The sequence below is a fragment of the Microtus oregoni genome, unplaced genomic scaffold, assembly GCF_018167655.1.
Source record: "Microtus oregoni isolate MIOR12 unplaced genomic scaffold, Mior012 000015F_ref0000493, whole genome shotgun sequence".
Lineage (NCBI taxonomy): Eukaryota > Metazoa > Chordata > Mammalia > Rodentia > Cricetidae > Microtus > Microtus oregoni.
Window position 1 is genome coordinate 29,548,226 of NW_024543074.1, and position 21,134 is coordinate 29,569,359.

At 50.2% G+C, this 21,134-nt stretch overlaps 1 protein-coding gene across 2 annotated transcripts; it reads left to right on the forward strand.

Annotated features, from left to right (window-relative positions):
• The first annotated feature begins 216 nt into the window (after nt 1-216).
• Pfas (phosphoribosylformylglycinamidine synthase) lies at nt 217-20,470 on the forward strand. 2 transcript variants are annotated; one of them, XM_041665688.1, is made up of 28 exons: nt 217-296; nt 2,615-2,791; nt 3,619-3,754; nt 4,615-4,720; nt 5,349-5,538; nt 5,657-5,762; nt 6,081-6,221; nt 6,341-6,465; nt 6,944-7,072; nt 9,926-10,057; nt 10,174-10,302; nt 12,375-12,448; nt 12,559-12,715; nt 12,962-13,023; nt 13,140-13,301; nt 13,655-13,777; nt 13,905-14,036; nt 14,266-14,496; nt 14,644-14,824; nt 14,908-14,991; nt 15,190-15,345; nt 15,528-15,647; nt 16,264-16,409; nt 16,694-16,901; nt 17,007-17,098; nt 17,184-17,298; nt 18,138-18,461; nt 18,552-20,470. In XM_041665688.1, exons 2-28 carry the CDS (start codon nt 2,650-2,652, stop codon nt 18,860-18,862), a joined length of 4,014 nt encoding a protein of 1,337 aa, XP_041521622.1. In that variant the 5' UTR covers nt 217-296; nt 2,615-2,649; the 3' UTR covers nt 18,863-20,470. The 2 variants fall into 2 exon arrangements, with proteins under 2 accessions (XP_041521622.1, XP_041521623.1); XM_041665689.1 differs by lacking the exons at nt 217-296; nt 2,615-2,791 and adding an exon at nt 4,403-4,521 and having other exon boundaries at nt 3,690-3,754.
• Nucleotides 20,471-21,134: the final 664 nt, after the last annotated feature.

The following is a 21,134-nucleotide window of genomic DNA, read 5'->3' on the forward strand; positions in this document are numbered from 1 at the left end:
CTCTTCCAAAGATCCTGAGTTCAGTTTCCACAACTATCTATAGTGGGATCTGATGCCCTCTTCTGGCATAAAGGTGCACATTCAGATAGATCACCCTATACAAAAATAAATAAATAAATCTAAAAAAAAAAAATCTGAGAACGATCCAACCCGAAGGAGGGCGTGGCGGCACCGCCCACGACAGGGGCGTGGTCGGTCAGGTCTCCGGAGGTGGCGCTCGTAGGTGACGTACGGTGGCGCTCGTAGATGACGTGCAGCGCGCCAAGATTTTTGGAATTCTGCGGGGACCGAATTACGTGAGTAGCATTGGCGCGTGCCTTCCCTAAATTCACTCCATCCACAGCTCCATTGGCCATACACTCAAGCCCGACCCAGGCTTTGTCGGTGTCCCGATGAGGCCGGGCTGGGCCCTCTTGGGCCCGCGGACCTTAAGTAGACCGTGCATCCGCTAGAGAGCGTGTTCTGCAGACACGCGGTGGAGGTGCATGATAGGATTGAAGGAGCCTCCCCTCACGGTTCCAGTCATCAAATGTGTCGGTCAGGATACGAGCCGTTGGGAATATAGCCCCGAAATAAAACCCTGTCCCGTTATTCCAGGAGCTTATATTTCGCTGGGACTGATAGACGAAAATCTTTGAAAAGTAACTCCAGAGGGCTGGAGATGCAGCTCGTAGAATGTTTTTCTAGCACGGGACCCCGGGTTCGATGCCCACAGCCTCATAAACCGGGTGTTGTGGAGAACACCTGAAATTGTAGGCATCGAGAGAGGTTTGTGGGAATGGTAGGATTAAAAATTCAAGGTCATCAGTTACACTGTGAGTTAGAGGTCAGCCTGGGCTAAATGAGGCCCCGTTTGGTCGTTATTGTCATTGTTTGCTTAAAAAAAGAATTCCAGGAAGACTGGGTGGTAGGGGTTAACTGAGATGTGGGGATAAAAGATTCATTCATTCAACAACTTGTTTGGTTGGTTTTGCTTTTTTTTGAGACAGGATCTCTTGTTCTCTCTCTCTCTCTGGTTTTTTGAGACAGGATTTATCTGTGTAACAATTCTGGCTGCCCTGGAACTCGCTTTGTGGACAAGACTGGCCTCGAATTCAGAGATCCACCTGCCTCTGCCTCTCAAGTGCTGGGATTAAATGTGTGTGCCACCACTGCCTGGCTTGACAAGGGTCTTTATACAGCCCTGGGTGGCTTGGAACTATATAAACCCTGGAACTCCCCGGCAGTGTCAAGTGTTTATCCACTAAGCCATCGTGGTCTTTGTGCTAGTTTGTGGCAAGTAGGATGTGGTTTATAGCAGTGGAATCAGAGGGCTCAAGAATTCATGCAACTGGGTAAAGTGATATAAACCTGTAGTCCCAGCATTTGAAGGCAGTGCCAATGTGATTGTGAGTTCCAGGCCAGCCTTGGGCTCTATATAATAACCTGAGTTTGTCTCGTAAAACAAACAACAGCAATAAAGAGACCAATACTTTGATCAGTCCAGACGGGAGATGATGGTGACGTGAACTGGAGAGGTAGCAAATATGAAAAGGCCAGAGATTTAAGATATGTTTGGAAGTAGATTTGTTGACAGATTGGGTATAGAGAGGCTGAGGGAAAAGAGTAATTAAGGCTGGCTTAATTTTTGCTTTTTGTAGTACAGAGGATTGAACCTCAGGCCTTGCACGTGCTGGCCAAGTGCTTTACCACCGAATCCTGTGTCTCTGCATCCAGTTGAGCAACTGTTTAGGTGGTAGTCGGGTTTCCTATGATGGGGAAGACTAGTGGAACAGCACATCTTCTGACTGGGAGTGCCCGGGGTACAGCAGTTACTGCCTAGCTTCCAGCTCTCTTCCCATGAGCCACATAAACTATTCATCTTGGGAAAAAGAAAAGGGGGGAAGAAGAAAGATAAGTCTGTTATAGCCTAGGCTGGCTTCAGTCTCACTGTGTGTCTGAGGATAAGCTTGAGCTCCTCCTGCTTCCACATCCTGTGTGCTGGGATTACAGGTATCTGTCACTTTGCCCAGTTTATATGGTCGGGAATCAAAACGCCCAGGACTTCATGAATGCTAGATAAACATTTTATTGTGTTAAATCTTCAGCCTCAGTTGGCTGTATTTATGACACATAAATAGAGGTGATGGTATTTTATTTATGTGTGTATTTATTTATTTTTCGAGGCAGGGTTTCTCTGAGTAGCTTTGGAGCCTGTCCTGGAACTCACGCTGTAAACCAGGCTGGCCTTGAACTCACAGAGATCTGCCTGCCTCCCGAGCTCTGGGATTAAAGGCGTGTGCCACCACCACCCGGTGGTGTAATGTTCTTAAGACCTTGCTGGGGCTCAAAGATGTGTCCATATGCCTCTCCCCCACACTCCTAATGCCCTCTTATGCATATGTTGGCATGTGCGTGTGCTAGAGATTGAGCCCAGGGCTGAGAACATGCTGTACTGCCAAGCCATCCTTTCCCAGTCTGGAAAGCCAACATTTTGCAGGATTAGTTAAAAATCCTCCCTTTTCTGGTTACTTAGTTTCCTGAATTCTCCTGTAATGTCCCCCTCTTTATCTCCAGTGTCTGGCTGTCCATGAAACTTGAAATCAACTACTGTTATTTATTTGTTTTGTTTAAGGGACCTAATTCATTGCCAGAAAGCCATCTGTAGAGATGGCCCCCGTCCTTCACTTTTACGTCCGTCCCTCTGGCCACGAGGGGGCAGCCTCTGGACACGCTCTTCGGAAACTACAAGAGAAACTGCCAAAGCTTCAGAGTGTGGAGACTGAGCTGTGCTACAATGTGCACTGGGCAGGTGAGGCCCAGAGTTGGGTTTAAATTTTGTTTTGTTGTTTGGTGGGTTGAGTCAGAGCATCATGTAGCCCAGACTGGTCTTGAACTCTCACTGTGGCTAAGGATGACTTATTCTCCTGGTTCTGCTGCCTAACCTTTGGAGGGTTGGCCTTGTCAGCACAGCTCATCACTAACATGAGTGCTGGCAATTAAACCTGGGTCTTCTGATAAAGCAGACTGTGATGCTAACCCCTGAGTCATTTCTCCAGTCTCCAGTTTGATTTGTGTGTGTGGTGTGTGTTGTGTGTGTGTGTATGTGTACTTGAACACTTGGAAGTGAGAGGACTCTTCTTTCCATCGTTGTCAGACATGGCTGCAGGTATGTTGCATGTATTTGTGTTTTTTTTCTGCATGCGTATCTGTGCACCATGTGTGCCTGCTGCTGCAGAGGCCAGAAGCGGGCATGGATCCCTTGGAACTGGAGTTAGAGATGTTGTAAGCCATGACATGGGTGTGGATGGTCCACTCAGGCCCTCTGGAAGAGCAGCCTGTCTTTTTAACTGCTGAGTCCATCTCAGCCTCTGGGTGTTGGGTTCTGGGTTGTTTTGTTTGGTTTGTTTTTAATTAATTAGTTTGAGTCAGATCTCTCTCTGTATAGTCCTGGTTGTCCTGGAGCTTAAACTGTAGACCAAGCTGGCCTAGAACTCACAGACATCTGCCTGTCTCTGTCTCCCAAGTGTTGGACTAAAGGCGTGGGCTACTATGTTCAGCTCTAGGTGTTGGTTTCTTAAAGGAGGTGGTCTGGTGCGTGAGGCCGTGTCTTGAGGTGCCTTTGTCCTGTCTCTGCAGCTGAGACCCTTCCCGGGGCAGAGGAGATGAAGAAGTTGAAGTGGTTGTTTGGCTGCCCATTGTTGCTGGATGATGTTGCTCAGGAATCCTGGCTTGTTCCTGGCTCTAATGACTTGGTGCTGGAGGTGGGACCCAGGTACGGTTGGGTTTCTTCCCTGGCAATTGGTCCCGTATTCCAGGGCACACCTCCCTTTCACCCTCGCTGTCCACCCCTCCTATTCCGTTGCTCTCCTTTCCCCTGTAATCTTTGGATATTCCGTTTGCCCCATCCTCTCTGCTTAGGAAGCCATGCAAATATTTTCCCCGTGTGCACAAATGTCTTGAAAATTGAATTAGCTCCCGAATCTATTTTAGAATTGACAGCTAACACTCTGAGAAGTTGAACTGTGGTTTCTCTCCGTTCCCATTTGTTAGGGATTGACCATAGGACTTAATGCATGCTGAGTAAGCCCTGTACCATTCAACCATTTTGGTTCTTTTACTTTTTCTTTGAAAGATGCTTTTGCTAAGTTTCCCATGCTGACCTTGTGTGTGTGTGTATGTTCACTTTGAGTGGAGGTGCCCATGGAGGCTAGAGCCATCGGATCCCCCTAGAGCTGGAGTTACAGGCAGTCCTGAGCCTCCTGACATGGGTGCAAGGAACCAAACTCTTGAAGAGCAGGCTGTCTCTTAACCACTGATCATCTCTCCAGCCTCTGATTAACTTTTTTCTTCTTCTTCTTTCGTTTTTTGTTTTGTTTTGTTTTTATGTGTTTTGTTGTTGTTGCTTTGTTTTTCGAGACAGGGTTTCTCTGTGTGACAGCCCTAGCTGTCCTGGAACTAACTCTGTAGACCAGACTGATAAACTTTTGAAAACAGGTTTTCTTGGCACCTAGTCTGAGGCAGGAGGCCAGTGACAAAGAGGTAATAGTGGTTGAGTAGACAACTGTGGGCAAGATCCACCTTCCCAAGGCTTGTTAGGGCCCTTGGACCGTAACCACCTGACTCTTCCCTCAGGCTGAATTTCTCTACCCCGGCATCCAGCAACATTGTCTCTGTGTGCCAAGCTTCTGGGCTGAGAGCTGTGGATCGGGTAGAGACCACCCGGCGCTACCGGCTTTCGGTGAGGTGTGGGCATTGTGCTGGAAAATCGAAGAGTGAGTGGGCCAAAGATTAGACCCTAAGCTCTAGCAAAGTCAGGGGAGAAGCAGAGTGGAGCCCTCGGACTTAGGCCTCCCCTGTATACTTGGGAGGTTGTTTGCTGCTTGAAGGTACCTGGTTGAACAATAAATGGGCCAGCTTGCCTTCCCAGCCTGACCTATGCATCCTGGCACAGGTTCATGCCCAGAGTGGAGTTTTTTGTTTTGTTCTTTTTTCAATATTTATTTATTTATTATGTATACAATGTTCTGTCTGTATGCCTGCAGGCCAGAAGAGGGCACCAGACCCCATTACAGATGGTTGTAAGCCACCATGTGGTTGCTGGGAATTGAACTCAGGACCTTTGGAAGAGCAGGCAATGCTCTTAACCTCTGAGCCATCTCTCCAGCCCTGTTCTTTTTTTCTTTTAATCTGAATAAAGATGCTTTGTGGGCCTGAGCATGCATAGCTCAGGGTTAGGACTTTTACCTACACTGGAATGGGGAAGTGGTGCTGTCTGGTAGTAGGGGGGCGAACAGCTTGAAGGTCCAGAGTCCTTTCTCTCAGTTCTTCAGCTCTGTCTGTTGCCCTCTTCTCTATCTTCCCACTAGTTCGCCCACCCCCCTACGGCCGAGATGCAGGCCATTTCTCTGGCTGCCTTGCATGACCGGATGACGGAGCAGCACTACCCTGACCCCATCCAGAGCTTCTCTCCTCAGAGCATCCCGGCCCCACTCAGCAGCTCCATCGACATATTAGCTGAGGGTCGGCTTGCCCTGGAGAAGGCCAACCAGGATCTAGGTGAGCAGGTGTTCATGGGAGATAAAGGGAAGGACCCGACGTAGTTCAGCAGACTACTGAGACGTGGAATATGGCGGCTTGAGGCATGCTGTCAGCTCTTCTAGGGTTTGTCTCCTAGGGCTGGCCCTTGACTCCTGGGATCTGGATTTTTACACTAAGCGCTTCCAAGAACTGCAGCGGAACCCCAGTACCGTGGAGGCCTTTGACTTGGCTCAGTCCAACAGGTGAGGAGGGGGATGCCACTGTCTGCTGTCTTAGCCCTTGGAGGTTAGAAAGGAATACCACAAGAACACATCTTCTGTGCTCTGCCCACATCTCTTGAGGGTCTGGCCTCCTTACCCTTCTAGGTGTCTACTTTTAAATCTTGTTTTTTTTAATCTTACTTGGATTTTCAACAAGCCACGGTGGCAGAGCACATAGTGATTTTCTGGGATGAACTTTGGCATCTCCTAAGTATGAGTTGGCCGTGACTGCTGTTGAGAAGACGCAGCACTGAGGAGTGACCCTCGCTTTTGTATCTTCCCCTCCTGTCACTCCTGCAGTGAGCACAGCCGACACTGGTTCTTTAAAGGCCAGCTCCATGTGGATGGGAAGAAGCTAGCACATTCTCTGTTTGAGTCCATCATGAGCACCCAGGCATGCTCAAACCCTAACAATGTCCTCAAGTTCTGTGACAACAGCAGGTCGGCTATGCCCTGGGCTGAAGGGGTCTTGGGTTGGAGAGAAGGGACGCCTTGGACACTGGTTGGTTTGGCGTGGCTCTTGGGGAAAAACACAAGGTATAGAATGGCTGTGTCCATAGTGCAATCCAGGGGAAGGAAGTCCGATTCTTACAGCCTGAGGACCCTACGCAACCAAGCTGCTTCCGGCAACAGCAGGGGCTTAGACATGTTGTCTTCACAGCGGAGACCCATAACTTCCCCACAGGTGAGCTGGGTCCCGGTGTAGATGGGTAAATTTAGAGAGTAGGAGGGCACAAAGGACCTAGGCCCTGAGTCTGAGCCTCAGTTGTTGTTCTTAAGTCCATGGAGGCCATTAGGGGTGTGTGTGTGTGTGTGTCCCTAGCTGTAACTTGCTTTATAGACCAGGCTGGCCCCTCAAACTCAAAGACCTGTTTGCCTCTGCCTCCAGGGTTCTGGTATTAAAGGTGTGTTCCCCCACATATGGTTTAGGGGTGTTTTGTTGTTGTTGTTGATTGATTGATTGATTGATTTTTCAAGACTGGGTTTCCCTGTGTAACCTTGGCTATCCTGGAACTCTCTGTAGACCAGGCTAGCTCAAACACACAGAGATACACCTGCTTCTTTTTCCAGAGTGCTGGGATTAAAGGTGTGTGCCGCCACCACCCAGCTAGGGGTGGGTTTTATCTCTGTGTCACCATGTCTCCTTTGCTCTCTCTTTGCAGGAGTGGCCCCCTTCAGCGGTGCAACTACAGGCACAGGTGGCCGCATCCGAGATGTCCAGTGCACAGGTCGTGGGGCCCACGTGGTAGCTGGCACTGCTGGCTATTGCTTTGGAAACCTGCACATCCCAGGTTTCTTCTTTTTCTTCTCTAACCACCTTCCCTTTGTCCCGGCAGGACCAGCACTTAGATCTCTCAGGTCTGAAGGTCATCTGGGTGTGAGGGAGAGCGTCACAGTGGTCGATTTTTGCTGGTCATGAACATGAGTAGCATAAATTGGGGGATTTGGAGATTGCCAGACTGGTTTTGGAGAGACCTATGGTTTTCTTAAGCCAGCATTCACATAGTTAGAAAACATGAGACCAGGTTATCTTATGACCAGTACTGGCCCACTAAATCTAGAGAACCTTAAGAGATTTGAGGGGCTGTTGTATGACCACTTATCCTGGGAAGACACAATATATATGTCTACTCACCCCACAACAGACCAAAGTACTGTTTCCGTCATAGTCCATCTATGAACCAATGAGTTTTATTGGAGCTACTTGTAAGAGTATGGGTCAGGGGTAGAAATGACTCAAAGACAGCCGCATTACCAAGGCCACCCCAGCATGGGTGACAAATGTCAAAACTGGGAACCTGGAGCACTCTGCACGGCCTGCAGGCAGCTCAAACGGTTGGAGCGTGTCCTTTCCAGGTGGCTCTTCTGGTTTCTGATTCTCCCAGGCAGCTGGTCTAGATTCAGCGTCTTTGCAGCTTAGCTCAGTCTGAGTTTGGCTCACACTGAGGAGGGTTGGGTCTGGTGGCTGGTCAGTTTCAGGGACTTCTGAAGATATTTTCAGTTTTTTCACCTTCTTACTTAAAGAGCTACGTTACAGGACAGAATGTTTCAATATCCGAAGAAATTTATGCAACAGGGGCTGGAGAGATGGCTCAGTAATTAAGTGTGCTATTGTTGCAGGGACTTGAGTTTTCTTCCCAGCAGCCATGTTGGTTGGTTGGTTCACAACTGCCTGCGTAACTCTAGCTCGAGGTGGGGATGCAATACATCTGGCCTCTGTGGGTACTCATACATATACACATCATTTTATAAAATGATAAAAATCTTGTTTAAGCTGGGTGGTGGTGGCACACGCATTTAATCCCAGCACTCAGGAGTCAGAGGCAGGCAGATCTCTGTAAGTTCGAGACCAGCCTGGTGTACAGAGTGAGTTCCAGGACTGGCTCCATAGTTACTGAGAAATCTTATCCTCAAAAAACCAAAAAAAAAAAATCTTGTTTAAAAAAGAAGCAGTGCTGGGCAGTGGTGGCACACACCTTTAATCCCAACACTTGGGAGGGGCAGAGGTGAATCTCTGGTTTGAAGCCAGTCTGGTTTACTGAGTAAGTTCTAGGATACTCAGGGCTACCAAAAAAATCTCTGTTTTGGAAAGTAAACAATGGAGCTGGGTGGTGGTGGTGCACATCTTTAATCCCAGCTCAGGAGGCAGATGCAGGCAGATCTCTGTGAGTTCAAGTCCAGTCTTGCCTATACAGCTAGTTCCAGGACAGCTAGGGCTGTTATACAGAGAAATCTTGTCAAGAGAGAGAGAGAGAGACAGAGACAGAGAGAGAGAGACAGAGAGAGAGAGACAGAGAGAGAGAGAGACAAGAAACAAGAAGGGGCTGTAGGGATAGCTTGGCAGTCAAAAGTACCTACTGCTTGTGCAAAGCATCCAAGTTTGGTTCCCAGCATCCATGGTGGTGGCCAGCAACTGTCTGTAACTCCAACTCCAGGGTTATCTGATGCCCTCTTCTGTACTCTGGGTACCTGCACTCACGTGTGCATATAAACATATACAAACATGTTTTGTTTTGTTTCGGGACAGGGTTTTCTGTAGCTTTGGAGTCTGTCCTGGAACTAGCTCTGTAGACCAGGCTGGTCTCGAACTCACAGAGATCCGCCTGCCTCTGCTTCCTGAGTGCCGGGATTAAAGGCATGCGCCACCACCGCCCGACACAAACATACAGTTTTTAAAAAAAACTACTCTTATTTTTATTTTTGATATACTATGTAGCCTGGAACTTACCAAGATCAACCTGCTTCTGCCTCGAGTGCTGGAATTAAGGGAATGTGTTACCTAGCCATTGGTACTTGTCTTGGAGGGGGACCTCAGTTAAGTCCCAGTTACCTACATTTTGATTCAAAGTCACTTGTAATTCTAGCTCCATGGGATTCAGCATCCTCTTCTGGAATCCATAGTCACCTGTACTAACATTTACACCCACACAGACACACAAAACCTTAGTGGGGTGGGAGGAGCTTAAGTGGTCTGATCCTAGGGCTGGGGAACAAGGGGTAGAGTTCTTCCTTAGCTTGTGCAAGGCTCTGATCAGGATCACTAGCATTGCTAAAGGGTTAAGAAGGATTAAAATCATGGTATTGGTGCACGCACGCCTTTAATCCTAGCGCTCAGGAAGCAGAGGTAGGCTAATCTCTGAGTTTGAGGCCAGCCTGGTCTGTAGAGTGAGGTCCAGGACAGTCAATGCTATACAAAGAAACTTTACCTTAATTCCCCCCACCACCACCACCAAAAAAGGTACCATAAATATGCTCTATATGGTTGCACAAGGGTTTAATCTCGGCACGCAAGAGGTAGGGGTAGGGGTATCTCTGAGTTCCAGGCTAACAAGGGTGCATAGCGAGACTCAAAAAACGAGAAAGTAACAAAGTATGAGTCAAGAAAAGGCTAGTTTTGGAGATGGAAGCAAACCAGTGTTGAGCTGTCTGCTTTACACCTTCACCTTCTAACCACGTGGGTAGCTACAGTGGCTTAGAGAATTCTCTGAAGATGTGTCCTCTATCTTCTGCTTTTTTTTTCTTTCAGTGCTGGGGATCTAGCCCAGGGCCTTGTGTGTGGTAGGCATTTGCTGACTTACTGAGCTGCCTCTTGAGCTCGTGCCCTTCCTTTTTATAGTCTACTGAACCTTATCTTTCCATCTCAGGTTATAATCTGCCCTGGGAGGATCCAAGCTTCCAGTATCCTGGGAACTTTGCCAGGCCTTTAGAAGTTGCTATTGAAGCCAGTAATGGAGCATCTGACTATGGCAACAAGTTTGGAGAACCCGTGCTGGCTGGTGAGCCTCGGGGTGTATAAGAAAGAATAACACACTCCAGAGGGGCTGTGGGCGTAGTGTGACCCAGGCTGTGGGGCTGCAGACACTGTGGACTAACCTCTTCACTTCCGCACTAGGATTTGCCCGCTCTTTGGGTCTCCAGCTGCCAGGTGGTCAGCGGCGTGAGTGGATCAAGCCCATCATGTTTAGCGGGGGCATTGGGTCTATGGAAGCCAAGCATGTCGGGAAAGAGCCCCCAGAGCCAGGTAAGATCCACCACCCTTCTCTGCATCTAACCAGCTTCCTCTCAGCGTAGGGCAGCCACCCGGGGGTGGGAGCTATGAAGGCGTACAGGGGTTGGTTTCTGCTCTCCTGGCTCCTATCTCTTCTAACAGGTTGTCAAGGCAGGATAGTTTCTATTAGGTAGGCACTCTCAGTCTCTATGGTCTTTTATCTCTTCCAAGTGTACTTGTGAGTTGCAGGGGCCCTCACCCCACCCCGGTGTTAAGGCTTTGAAGCCAGTGTTTATGTTTAGTATCAGTTTATGCTCAGTACTTTTATCTGCTGGAATAGAGCAAAGATTTATTGAGTGCCCACCAGTTGTGTGCTGGGCACTGTGTTTAAGGCTGTGATTAAAGTCCAAGTCCCAGACCAGTTGGATGCTCAGTGGGTAAATCGCCGACCAAGCCTGGTCTCTGAAACTCGTCAAGGGAGGAAGCTGACAACTGGAAGTTGTCCTCCGACCTCCATATGGATGTAGTACTCTGGTGTCTGCATGCTTATGTGTGTGACAAAGATGTAAACTCACACACTAATTAAGAAAAAAGAAAGTGGCCAGGTGGTGGTAGTGCAAACCTTTAATCCCCGCAATCAGGAAGGAAGGTCATTTGGCAATGGTGGGCGTGTGTCTCAGTAGGAGAGGACCTTCCTGGCATGTGCGCGGCCATGGGTTCAAGTGTCCAGCTCCACACACGAAGTCAGTTGACTGTAGACTTGTGAGTTCATTTCTGGATGGACAGTTCTGTTTAATTGATTTATATCTGCCCTTAAAGCTAGTTTTGCACTGTTTTTATGACTGAAGCATTGTGGGAAGTTCTAGAAACAGAGCTGAGAATGTGACTCAGTTGTGGAGTACTTGGCTAATGAAACACAAAGCTCTGGGTTTGGCCCCAGTACCATAAGTAAATGCAAAAAGAAAGCTTTCAATTTTGTTCTAATTTGAGATTGTTGGGTAGGCTGGAGTGATGGCTCTGCAGTTAAGAGTGTGTATGTATTGCACCGGGCAGTGGTGGCACACACCTTTAAGCCCAGCACTCAGGAGGCAGAGATAGGCAGATCTCCGTGAATTCGAGGTCAGTCTAGTCTACAAGAGCTAGTTCCAGGACAGGCACCAAAGCTACAGAAAAACCTTGTCACGAAAAACAAAAACAAACAAAACAAAACAGAAAAAGAAATTAAAAAAATAATAAAAAGATTGTTTTTGACTGGTTTAGGTTTAATTTTTTTTTTAGACAGGGTTTCTCGGTGTAACAGTCCTAGCTGTCCTTGAACTAGCTCTTGTAGACCAGGCTGGCCTCAAACTCACAGGGATCCACCTGCCTCTGCCTCCCTAATGCTGGGATTAAAGGTGTGCGCCACCACTGCCCGACAGCTTAATACTGTTTTATGAATTTTAGAATTAAGTTATCAGTTTGCAAGAAAGTCAGAAAAGACTTTAGCTTTGATAGGCACTGTATGGAATCTAAGATAAGTGGTGGGGAATATTGCCATCCTAAAGGTATTGCCTTTTAGCCTGTGTGTAAAGGCCTCGTATTGTTTCCTGTATTTGCTAAAACAAATACTTCGGTGTTTACTCTTCCACGTAGATGATTTTGTGCTTGTTAATAAAACTATAGACTAAATTCCTTGGCATATATTTTTGCTATTAGAGAATAGGTGTGTTGGTGATTTAACTATTTTTACTTTATGCGTCTGGCTGTTTTGCCTGCATGTGTGTGTAAGTGCATTGAATACAGGGTGCAGTGCCCACCATGGCCAGAAGAGGGTATCAGATCCTCTGGAGCCGAGTTAGAAGCTGTGTGTGCTGAGAGCTGAATCCAGGTCTTCTGCAAGAGTAGCTGGTGCTCTTGAGCACTGCGCCATCTCTAACTCTGCGTCTTTGCAGTGTTTATTATCATCACATTGTCCTCCATGGGTTGTATGGTTGCTCTCCCTTCTACCTAGTGGATTATGTGGTCCTGTTCCCCTCACATCACATTCTTCTGTACTCCTATTGCCTCGCTGTGATAGTCTCTTATGTAGCCTCTCTGGCCTCTGGTTTAAACTTCCTTCTTTGCAGGCATGGAGGTTGTGAAGGTTGGGGGTCCCGTCTACAGGATTGGAGTTGGGGGTGGAGCTGCTTCATCTGTGCAGGTAAGTGAGACTAGTTAAGGAGGCCACCTTGATGTCCCTGGGCCCCTGTAGGGTGTGTTCATGGAGCTTCCAAGCCTTTCTGAGCTGAGCTATGTCCTGTGCTTCCTCAGGTTCAGGGAGACAACACCAGTGACCTGGACTTCGGCGCTGTGCAACGGGGAGATCCAGAAATGGAGCAGAAGATGAATCGTGTAATCCGGGCTTGTGTGGAGGCCCCAGGAGGAAACCCCATCTGCAGCCTCCATGACCAGGGTGCTGGTGGCAATGGTGAGGGAAGGGGTCAGAACACGAGGCTGGGTCTACTTGGTCTGCGGTCAGATTTGGTTTGGGGAGAAGCACTGAGGGTTTGCTGCCAACCACCAAGCTTGGCAGCACCTTCTCCATGCCCTCTTCATGCTGGACAGGCTCGGGTGGAGGGGTGGATCCTGTTACTGCCCTGGGAGGGTAGATAGGAAGCGTATGGCAGCAGCTCTCCTGGGGCTGACCATGACCAGGTTGCCATTGTCTCACCAGGCAATGTCCTCAAGGAGCTGAGTGACCCAGCAGGAGCCATCATTTATACCAGCCGCTTCCAGGTGCAGAGGCCTCATCCCTGACGCCTGGCTGTCCTCTCTGCCCCATTCCCAGCAATACTGTGAGGCAAGGCAGTGCCCGCTGACCCGTCTTGTTCTTCCCTGCCATGTCTGTGCAGCTGGGTGACCCAACGTTGAATGCACTGGAAATCTGGGGGGCCGAGTACCAGGAGTCAAATGCACTTTTGCTGAGGCCCTCTGACCGGGACTTCCTGAATCGTGTCAGTGCCCGGGAACGCTGCCCAGTTTGTTTTGTGGGCACAATCACTGGAGACAAGAGAGTGAGTTGAAGCCGATCGGTGGTGGTACATGCCTTTTATCCCAGCATCGGAAGGCAGAGATGGGTGAATCTCTGTGTGTTCTAGACCAGCTTGATCTACAGTGTGAGTTGTAGGATAGGCTCCAAAGCTAGGGAGAAGCCCTGTCGAGAGAGAGAGAGAGAGAGAGAGAGAGAGAATGGATCCCAATGGTTAGGAGCAGGTGCTGTAGGTGGGCTTGAGCAGCCTGGGTTTGGAGAGATGAGGAACTCAGGGATGCCAAGACAGGATGGGATACTTTTCCCTGCTCTCTAAACACATTCCCTGCTGGTGTTGAAGCTCTCATTTTCTACGGGGACTGTCCCCGGGGTCCACAGATCACTCTAGTGGATGATCGTGAGTGTCCTGTGGGAAAAGATGGCCAGGGAGATGCGTCGCTAACACCTCCAACCCCTGTGGACCTGGAGCTTGACTGGGTTCTGGGAAAGATGCCTCAGAAGGTATGTGGGCCAGGGTGGTGAAATGTGTTTCCCTCCGGCCTTCCTGTCATACTGGTTTTCCCTTCCCTGTGTGTCACCTGTGCCCAGCCTTCTCAGGTGCTTCTACTCGGCCACTCTTCCACTACAGGAGTTCTTCCTCCAGAGGGAGCCCCCTGTGCTGCAGCCTCTGCTCCTGCCCCCGGATCTGAGCGTACGCCAGGCTCTGGAACGCGTCCTAAGGCTGCCTGCTGTGGCCAGCAAGCGCTACCTCACCAACAAGGTCCTCCTGGCACCACACTTGGCCTTCTGCGTTGTTCCCTGTACTGCATCCTGGCCCTCCCCTGCACTGGGGTGTCCTAGGCTTTGGGAATGAAGGGGTTGGGGAGTGTGACATCCTCAGTAGCCTATTGTTCCTGCTCCCCACCTTCTGTATGTTCTTGCTTGCACTTCAGGGCATAGCCAGCCCTCGTTGACCCTTACCTTCTTTCTAATTACATCCGGTTCCATAGGTGGATCGCTCTGTGAGTGGCCTTGTGGCCCAACAGCAGTGTGTCGGGCCCCTGCAGACTCCTCTGGCTGATGTGGCTGTTGTGGCACTGAGCCACCAGGAGCTCACAGGGGCCGCCACAGCCCTGGGAGAGCAGCCAGTCAAGAGCCTGCTGGATTCCAAGGTTGCTGCCAGGCTGGCTGTATCTGAAGCCCTCACCAACCTGGTGTTTGCTCTGGTGACTGACCTCCGAGTGAGTCCACAGCTTTCGTCCTGCAGTCCTGGGCCTTTGTATCTGTCAGTCCCTCTCCCTCTCTCTTGTTATCTTCTCTCCATAAGCCCCAGGCCCTCTGCATCTCTCTGTCTCTCTAATGCCGTGTCTGTTTCCCAATGTTCCCAGGATGTGAAGTGCAGTGGGAACTGGATGTGGGCAGCCAAGCTCCCAGGTGAGGGTGCAGCTCTGGCTGATGCCTGTGAGGCCATGGTGACACTGATGGCGGCACTGGGTGTGGCAGTGGATGGTGGCAAGGATTCCCTCAGCATGGCTGCTCGGGTTGGCACTGAGACCGTGCGGGCTCCTGGTAAGGACGAGGCCCTTGGGAGAGGGAAGAAGGCATGTGGGCTGGGCTGGCACCTCACTTCGTTCTTCCTCCTCGGTGGGTAGGGTCGCTGGTCATTTCAGCCTACGCTGTCTGTCCAGACATCACAGCCACTGTGACCCCAGACCTCAAGCATCCTGGAGGGAAAGGTATGACTTCGTCGTCCTTAATCTTGTGTATATATATTCTAAGCTTGGTCCTTGGTTTGGGGTCTGCTTCATGTGTCCTGGTCCCCCTCATCCCAGCCCTGAGCTATGTTGGCTTTCTAGGACTGGCAGTTGGTAATGTCTCTGTGTGCTGGGAATACTGAGGCAAGGTCTTGAACTGATCTCCCCTCATTTCCTTAGGTCACCTGCTCTATGTGCCTCTGAGCCCTGGACAGCACCGGCTGGGAGGCACGGCTCTGGCACAGTGTTTCTCCCAGCTTGGGGAGCACCCTCCTGACCTAGACCTTCCCGAGAACCTCGTGCGTGCCTTCCGTATCACCCAGGGCCTGCTGAAAGGTGAGTGGGCCTAGTCTGTGGTAGCAGACCCATGGCAGACGCTCTCCTCCTGAACAAGTGGGGTGCCTGGGGTTCAGGCTCTTCGTTCCTACGAGTGCCTGCCGTCCCACTCATTGGCTCTCCAGATGCTGTGGAGCCGTGAGGCTTGGCCTGAGGTGGCTGAACTTTCCTTCTTCCTCCAGATCGCCGTCTTTGCTCAGGCCATGATGTCAGCGACGGAGGGCTTGTCACCTGCCTGCTAGAGATGGCCTTTGCTGGGAATTGTGGGATAGAGGTGGATGTGTCTGCCCCCGGGATCGACGGTGAGGAGCTTGGGGTCTAGCCTAAGGCCTGGGCTGTCTTCTTTATCTGTAGACCTTCTGGTGTAAAGAATATGGGTGGCCTTGTGGCCCAACAGCAGTGTGTCGGGCCCCTGCAGACTCCTCTGGCTGGTGTGGCTGTTGTAGCACTGAGCCACCAGGAGCTCACAGGGGCCGCCACAGCCCTGGGAGAGCAGCCAGTCAAGAGCCTGCTGGATTCCAAGGTTGCTGCCAGGCTGGCTGTATCTGAAGCCCTCACCAACCTGGTGTTTGCTCTGGTGACTGACCTCCGAGTGAGTCCACAGCTTTCGTCCTGCAGTCCTGGGCCTTTGTATCTGTCAGTTCCCTCTTTCTCTCTCCCGTTATCTTCTGTCCTTAAGCCCCAGGCCCTCTGCATCTTTTTGTCTTTCTAATGCTGTGTCTATGTCACTACTGTTCCCTGACCCTTGCTCCTGAGTCTTAGCTGTCTCTTTCATGCTTTCTTCATGTTCTGAACTGGGTCTTTCTAAGACCTCTTGTAGCTCCTGGTGCAACTTCCATGTACCCCTCATCCAGACCCTGCCCGCTTGGGTCCTGGCAGCATCCTGGTCATCCTGGCTCACCCCTGTTTCCCTTCCAGCGCTGCCTGTGCTGTTTGCGGAGGAGCCAGGCCTGGTGTTGGAGGTACAGGAAGCAGATGTAGCCGGAGTGTTGCTGCGGTACCAGGGTGCTGGCCTACAGTGTCTGGAACTGGGCCACACAGGCGAAGCTGGACCCCAGGCCATGGTGAGAAGCCAAGGAGAGGGTAGTGTTAATGTGAGCCTGTAAGAAAATACCACTCCAACCGGGCGGTGGTGGCGCATGCCTTTAATCTCAGCACTTGGGGGGTGAGGCAGGCGGATCTCAGTGAGTTCGAGGCCAGCCTGGTCTACAAAGTGAGTTCCAGGACAGCTAGAGCTGTTACACAGAGAAACCCTCTCTTGAAAAACCAAAAGAAGAAGAAGCTGCCGCTCTGAAACTATCATGGGGCCATACTTTCTCCTGGTCTTTAATCAGAGTCCCCTCTCCAGGTCCGAGTGTCCGTGAATGGCACTGCCGTTGTAGAGGAGCCTGTTGGGCAGTTGAGAGCCCTCTGGGAAGAAACCAGTTTCCAGCTGGAGCTGCTGCAGGCAGAGCCACGCTGTGTGGAAGAAGAGAAACAGGGCCTAAAGGAGCGGACAGGGCCCCGCTACTGCCTGCCACCCACCTTTCCCATTGCCTCTGTGCCCTGTAAACCTGGTAAGGGAGTGGGCATGGAGGCTTGGGTACCTGGACCTGCTCCGGGGAAGGTATCTGGGGTTTGGAGCGGGTGGGTAAGCATCTGCTCAGAGACATGTCTTCCAGGTGGTCCCGTCCCCCGAGTCGCCATTTTGCGAGAGGAAGGCAGTAATGGAGACCGAGAGATGGCTGACGCCTTTCACTTGGCCGGGTTTGAGGTAAGCACGGTGGCTAGCCGAGCTGGAGATCTTGATCTGGTCTTGGTTGTATGCCCTCTGACGGTTCTCTTCCCTGTCCTTTTAGGTGTGGGATGTCACCATGCAGGATCTCTGCTCGGGGGCCATCGGGCTGGACACCTTCCGCGGTGTGGCCTTTGTGGGTGGCTTCAGCTACGCAGATGTGCTGGGCTCTGCCAAAGGTCAGTGTGGAGACGGCTGCATGCTCCATTCCCACATTTCTTGAAAAGGGCTTTGGCTCCTTCTGCATGGCCAGGGCTGGCTTGTCACCATCACAAAGACAGGCAGTGTGCTCTGGTTCAGTACCAGAGGTCAGCGAAAGGACCACGGATCCCTGACACGAGGCCGCTGGCTTCCCAGGGCTGTACAAGGCTGGAGGGCATATGTCTCATTTGAACAGTCAGCTGCTCTTCTACTTGATCAGGTTGTCCTGTCCTGTGGGAAGATGGCTCACCACAACCGCAAGAGAGGCCAAAAGGCCAAAAGGTTTTTGTGTGTGAAATCTTTTTTTTTTTTTTTTTAATAGTTTCATGAAAGCCTAGGCCGCTCAAACTCACAGAGTAGTCCTAGGACCTACGTTAACTTTTCAAGTACTGGGAGCTCTAGGTGTGAGTCACCCATGTCCAAATAAAATTTTTTTTCTTGAGACAGGATTTCTCTGTAGCTTTGGAGCCTGTCCTGGAACTCACTCTGTAGACCAGGCTGGCCTCGAACTCACAGAGATGCACCTGCCTCTGCCTCCTCAGTGCTGGGATTAAAGGCGTGCGCCACCACCACCTGGCTCACCCAACAGAAATCTTACTATTGAGTCTTAGACAATTACATAAAATTAAAAAAAAAATATTTTGGTTTAGCATAAAGAAAATCACAGATCCCTGGTCAGACTATCTGATTGAAGCAGGTAAGGTTGCCCCAGGCTCTGTAGAGAGGACCTGGCTGTTAGCATTTTTCTTGTTGCCCTCATTCCCTGCTTCTGTTTTTCTCAAACTGTTTACATCTCGATTTGTCTTGTTTTTCCTAGGGTGGGCAGCTGCAGTGACCTTTAATCCACGAGCCAGGGAAGAGCTAGGACGCTTCCGCAGGCGGCCAGACACCTTCAGCCTGGGAGTGTGTAATGGCTGTCAGTTGCTGGCTCTTTTGGGTTGGGTAGGAGGTGACCCCAATGAAGAGCAAGATGAGTCAGGCCCTGATTCGCAACCAACAAAGCCAGGCCTCCTGCTCCGCCACAATCTCTCTGGGCGGTTTGAGTCCCGGTGGGCCACCGTGCGTGTGGAGCCTGGTCCAGCCCTGATGCTTCGCGGGATGGAAGGCTCTGTGCTGCCCGTGTGGAGTGCTCACGGGGAAGGTCAGGCTGGGGAAGGCAGGGGAGGCTATGGGAGCTGGGACTGGGCCTGAAGATGCTTAGCATTCACTTTCCTTTCTTTTTTGCTTCCAGGTTACATGGCATTTTCTTCTCCTGAACTCAGAGCCAAGATCGAGGCCAGGGGCTTGGTGCCGCTACACTGGGCAGATGATGATGGGAACCCCACAGAACAGTACCCCTTGAACCCCAATGGATCTCCAGGGGGCATAGCTGGCATCTGCTCCCAAGATGGTCGTCATCTGGCGCTCATGCCACACCCTGAGCGGGCTGTGAGGCCTTGGCAGTGGGCTTGGCGACCCTCTCCCTTTGATGCTCTTGCGACCTCCCCTTGGCAGCAACTCTTCGTGAATGCTTGGAACTGGACACAGGAGGACAGGAGCTAAGGAAGATGCATGACCACCCTGGCCCACAGCTCATCCTTTGAGTCTGCTGCCCCCTTTTTCCCATTGCCTTCAGGAGTACTCACATGATTCCCAGAAGCATCTTGTACAGACAAGAACCAAAGTGCTAGGGGCATCTCAGCTGCATTGCTCATTTTATTTATTTTTTGTTTGTTTTTTTTTCCAAGACAGGGTTTCTCTGTCCTGGAATCGGTCTCACAGAGCCTCGAACTCTCAGAGATCCACCTCTGCCTCCCGAGTGCTGGGATTAAAGGTGTGCGCCACCACCACTACCGGCTGCATTGCTCATTTTAGCTTTGCCCTTGCAGGAGCTGCTCTCAGTTCTTGAGTTTCGCCTGAGTCTCCAGCAAGCAGCCTCTGGCTTTAGGGACAGCTGACAGTACAGGGTAGGCAGAGTTCTGCAGGCTCTCCTTCCCGCGATCATCACCTTGTCCCTCATTCTCTTGTTTGGAGCTCTGAACAGGGTTTTCTGTCCCCTTTTCTTTTTTCTTTTTTTTTTGGTTTTTTTCGAGACAGGGTTTCTCTGTGGTTTTGGAGCCTGTCCTGGAACTAGCTCTTGTAGACCAGGCTGGTCTCGAACTCACAGAGATTCGCCTTCCTCTGCCTCCCGAGTGCTGGGATTAAAGGCGTGCGCCACCACCACCCGGCTTGTCCCCTTTTCTCTTTGGCATTTTGAGACAAACTTTTTTCCTTCTTTTTCAAGACAGGGTTTCTCTGTGTTGTTTTGGTGCCTGTCTTGGAACTAGCTCTTGTAGACCAGGCTGGCCTTGACCTCAAGAGATCCACCTGCCTCTGTCTCCTGAGTGCTGGGATTAAAGACGTGCGCCACCACCGCCTGGCTGAGACAGGCTCTCAGGCTGTAGCCCAGGCTGGCCCTAAACTCAAGATTCCCTAGCTTCAGCCTCTCGGGTGAGTGGTGCTGTGCTTGGCCCTGGTTTGGGGTCATGGTTTAATGTACCAGCCCCTCCCCAACCTCAAGAGCAGATTCTGGATTCTTTTTCAGACATGCTCTGCTAGCTGTGAGGAATTGTTGCTTCTGGCCACGCTTACAGTTGACCTGTGCTGCCTCCCATCACATTCCTGGTTGTTATTCTCCTAATTTAGACGCCGCCTCCCTTCCTACTGGAATACTACCAACTGTCATTCATTCTTCTTGTTACTTGATCAGGGATGGTGCCAAGCACTGGTACTGCCCCAGTGGAGTTTGTAGTCATTAGGATTTATATAATAGTGGCTTAGCTTGTACCGCAAAGCTAAGGCAGTGCTGGGTAATTGATGAATCTGAATTCTCATAAAAATTAAGAAAGGTACTTGAGGCATTTTCCAGTTAGCAGAGGAAAGTTTAATGATAAATTGCCTTTGATTGGTTGCAACTTGAAAGGGACAGCAAGGGCCGTGCCCAGCCAGCTTCATCTGCTTCCGATCATCCCGTGGTCACAGGTCACATTTCCTGGAAGCAGCTGTTCTTGCTGACAGCCATCTCCCATCATTCCCTTCTTTGTTCCCTCAATAAATGTATTCAGAAGTCACTTGTCCACCAGAGTCAAGTGGTCTGTGATGTTCTCTATCATGATTAAAGGGTTTTCCCTATAAAAACAGGCATTTTGGATTTTTTAAATTTTGTATGCATTGTATTTTGCCTGCATGGGTGTCTGTATGAGAGTGTCCGATCCCCTGGAACAAGAGTTAAAAGCAGTTGTGAGCTGCGATGTGGGTGCTGGGAATTGAACCTTGGTCCATCTGGAAGGGCAGTTGGTGCTCTTAACTCCTGAGCCATCTCTCCAGCTCTGTGTCTTATGATTTCTAAAGGTGTCGGAGTTTGGGGGAGGCAGAGCACTTGTGCCTCTGCAGAAGTGGTGCCCTAGGAAGCGACCAGTAGCAAAGCGGTGTAAATTGCAGGTTGTGGGCACAACGGAGTGGTGGGGCTCTTGCCTTGCTTGTGTGAATTTCCTAATTTGATTTCCCTATAGCACCATACGAAGGAAGGGATGTGGAGATAGATGAGGTTTTTTTGTTTTGGTTTTTGGGTTTTTTTTGTTGTTGTTTTGCAAAAATACCTTTCCTAAGCAGAGTGGTTCTTAGGATTTTGTTTGTATTTTTGAGCCTATCTAGTCCTGGCTGGTCTTGAAATCACGTGAGAGTAATCTTTAAATCCTGGTCTTCTATCAAATGCTGGATCTGACCTTCTGAGTACCATTTGAACATGTGAACATTCCTTTCTGATGATGTATGAGAATATGTATTTTGCCAGCCA

Coding starts and splice junctions, on each gene's coding strand:
- Pfas (XM_041665688.1), top strand. CDS start 2,650: ATGGCCCCCGTCCTTCACTTTTACGTCCGTCCCTCTGGCCACGAGGGG. Junction 13,778..13,904: donor TGGGAAAGATGCCTCAGAAG/GTATGTGGGCCA, acceptor CTTCCACTACAG/GAGTTCTTCCTCCAGAGGGA. Junction 14,825..14,907: donor TGAGACCGTGCGGGCTCCTG/GTAAGGACGAGG, acceptor CTCGGTGGGTAG/GGTCGCTGGTCATTTCAGCC.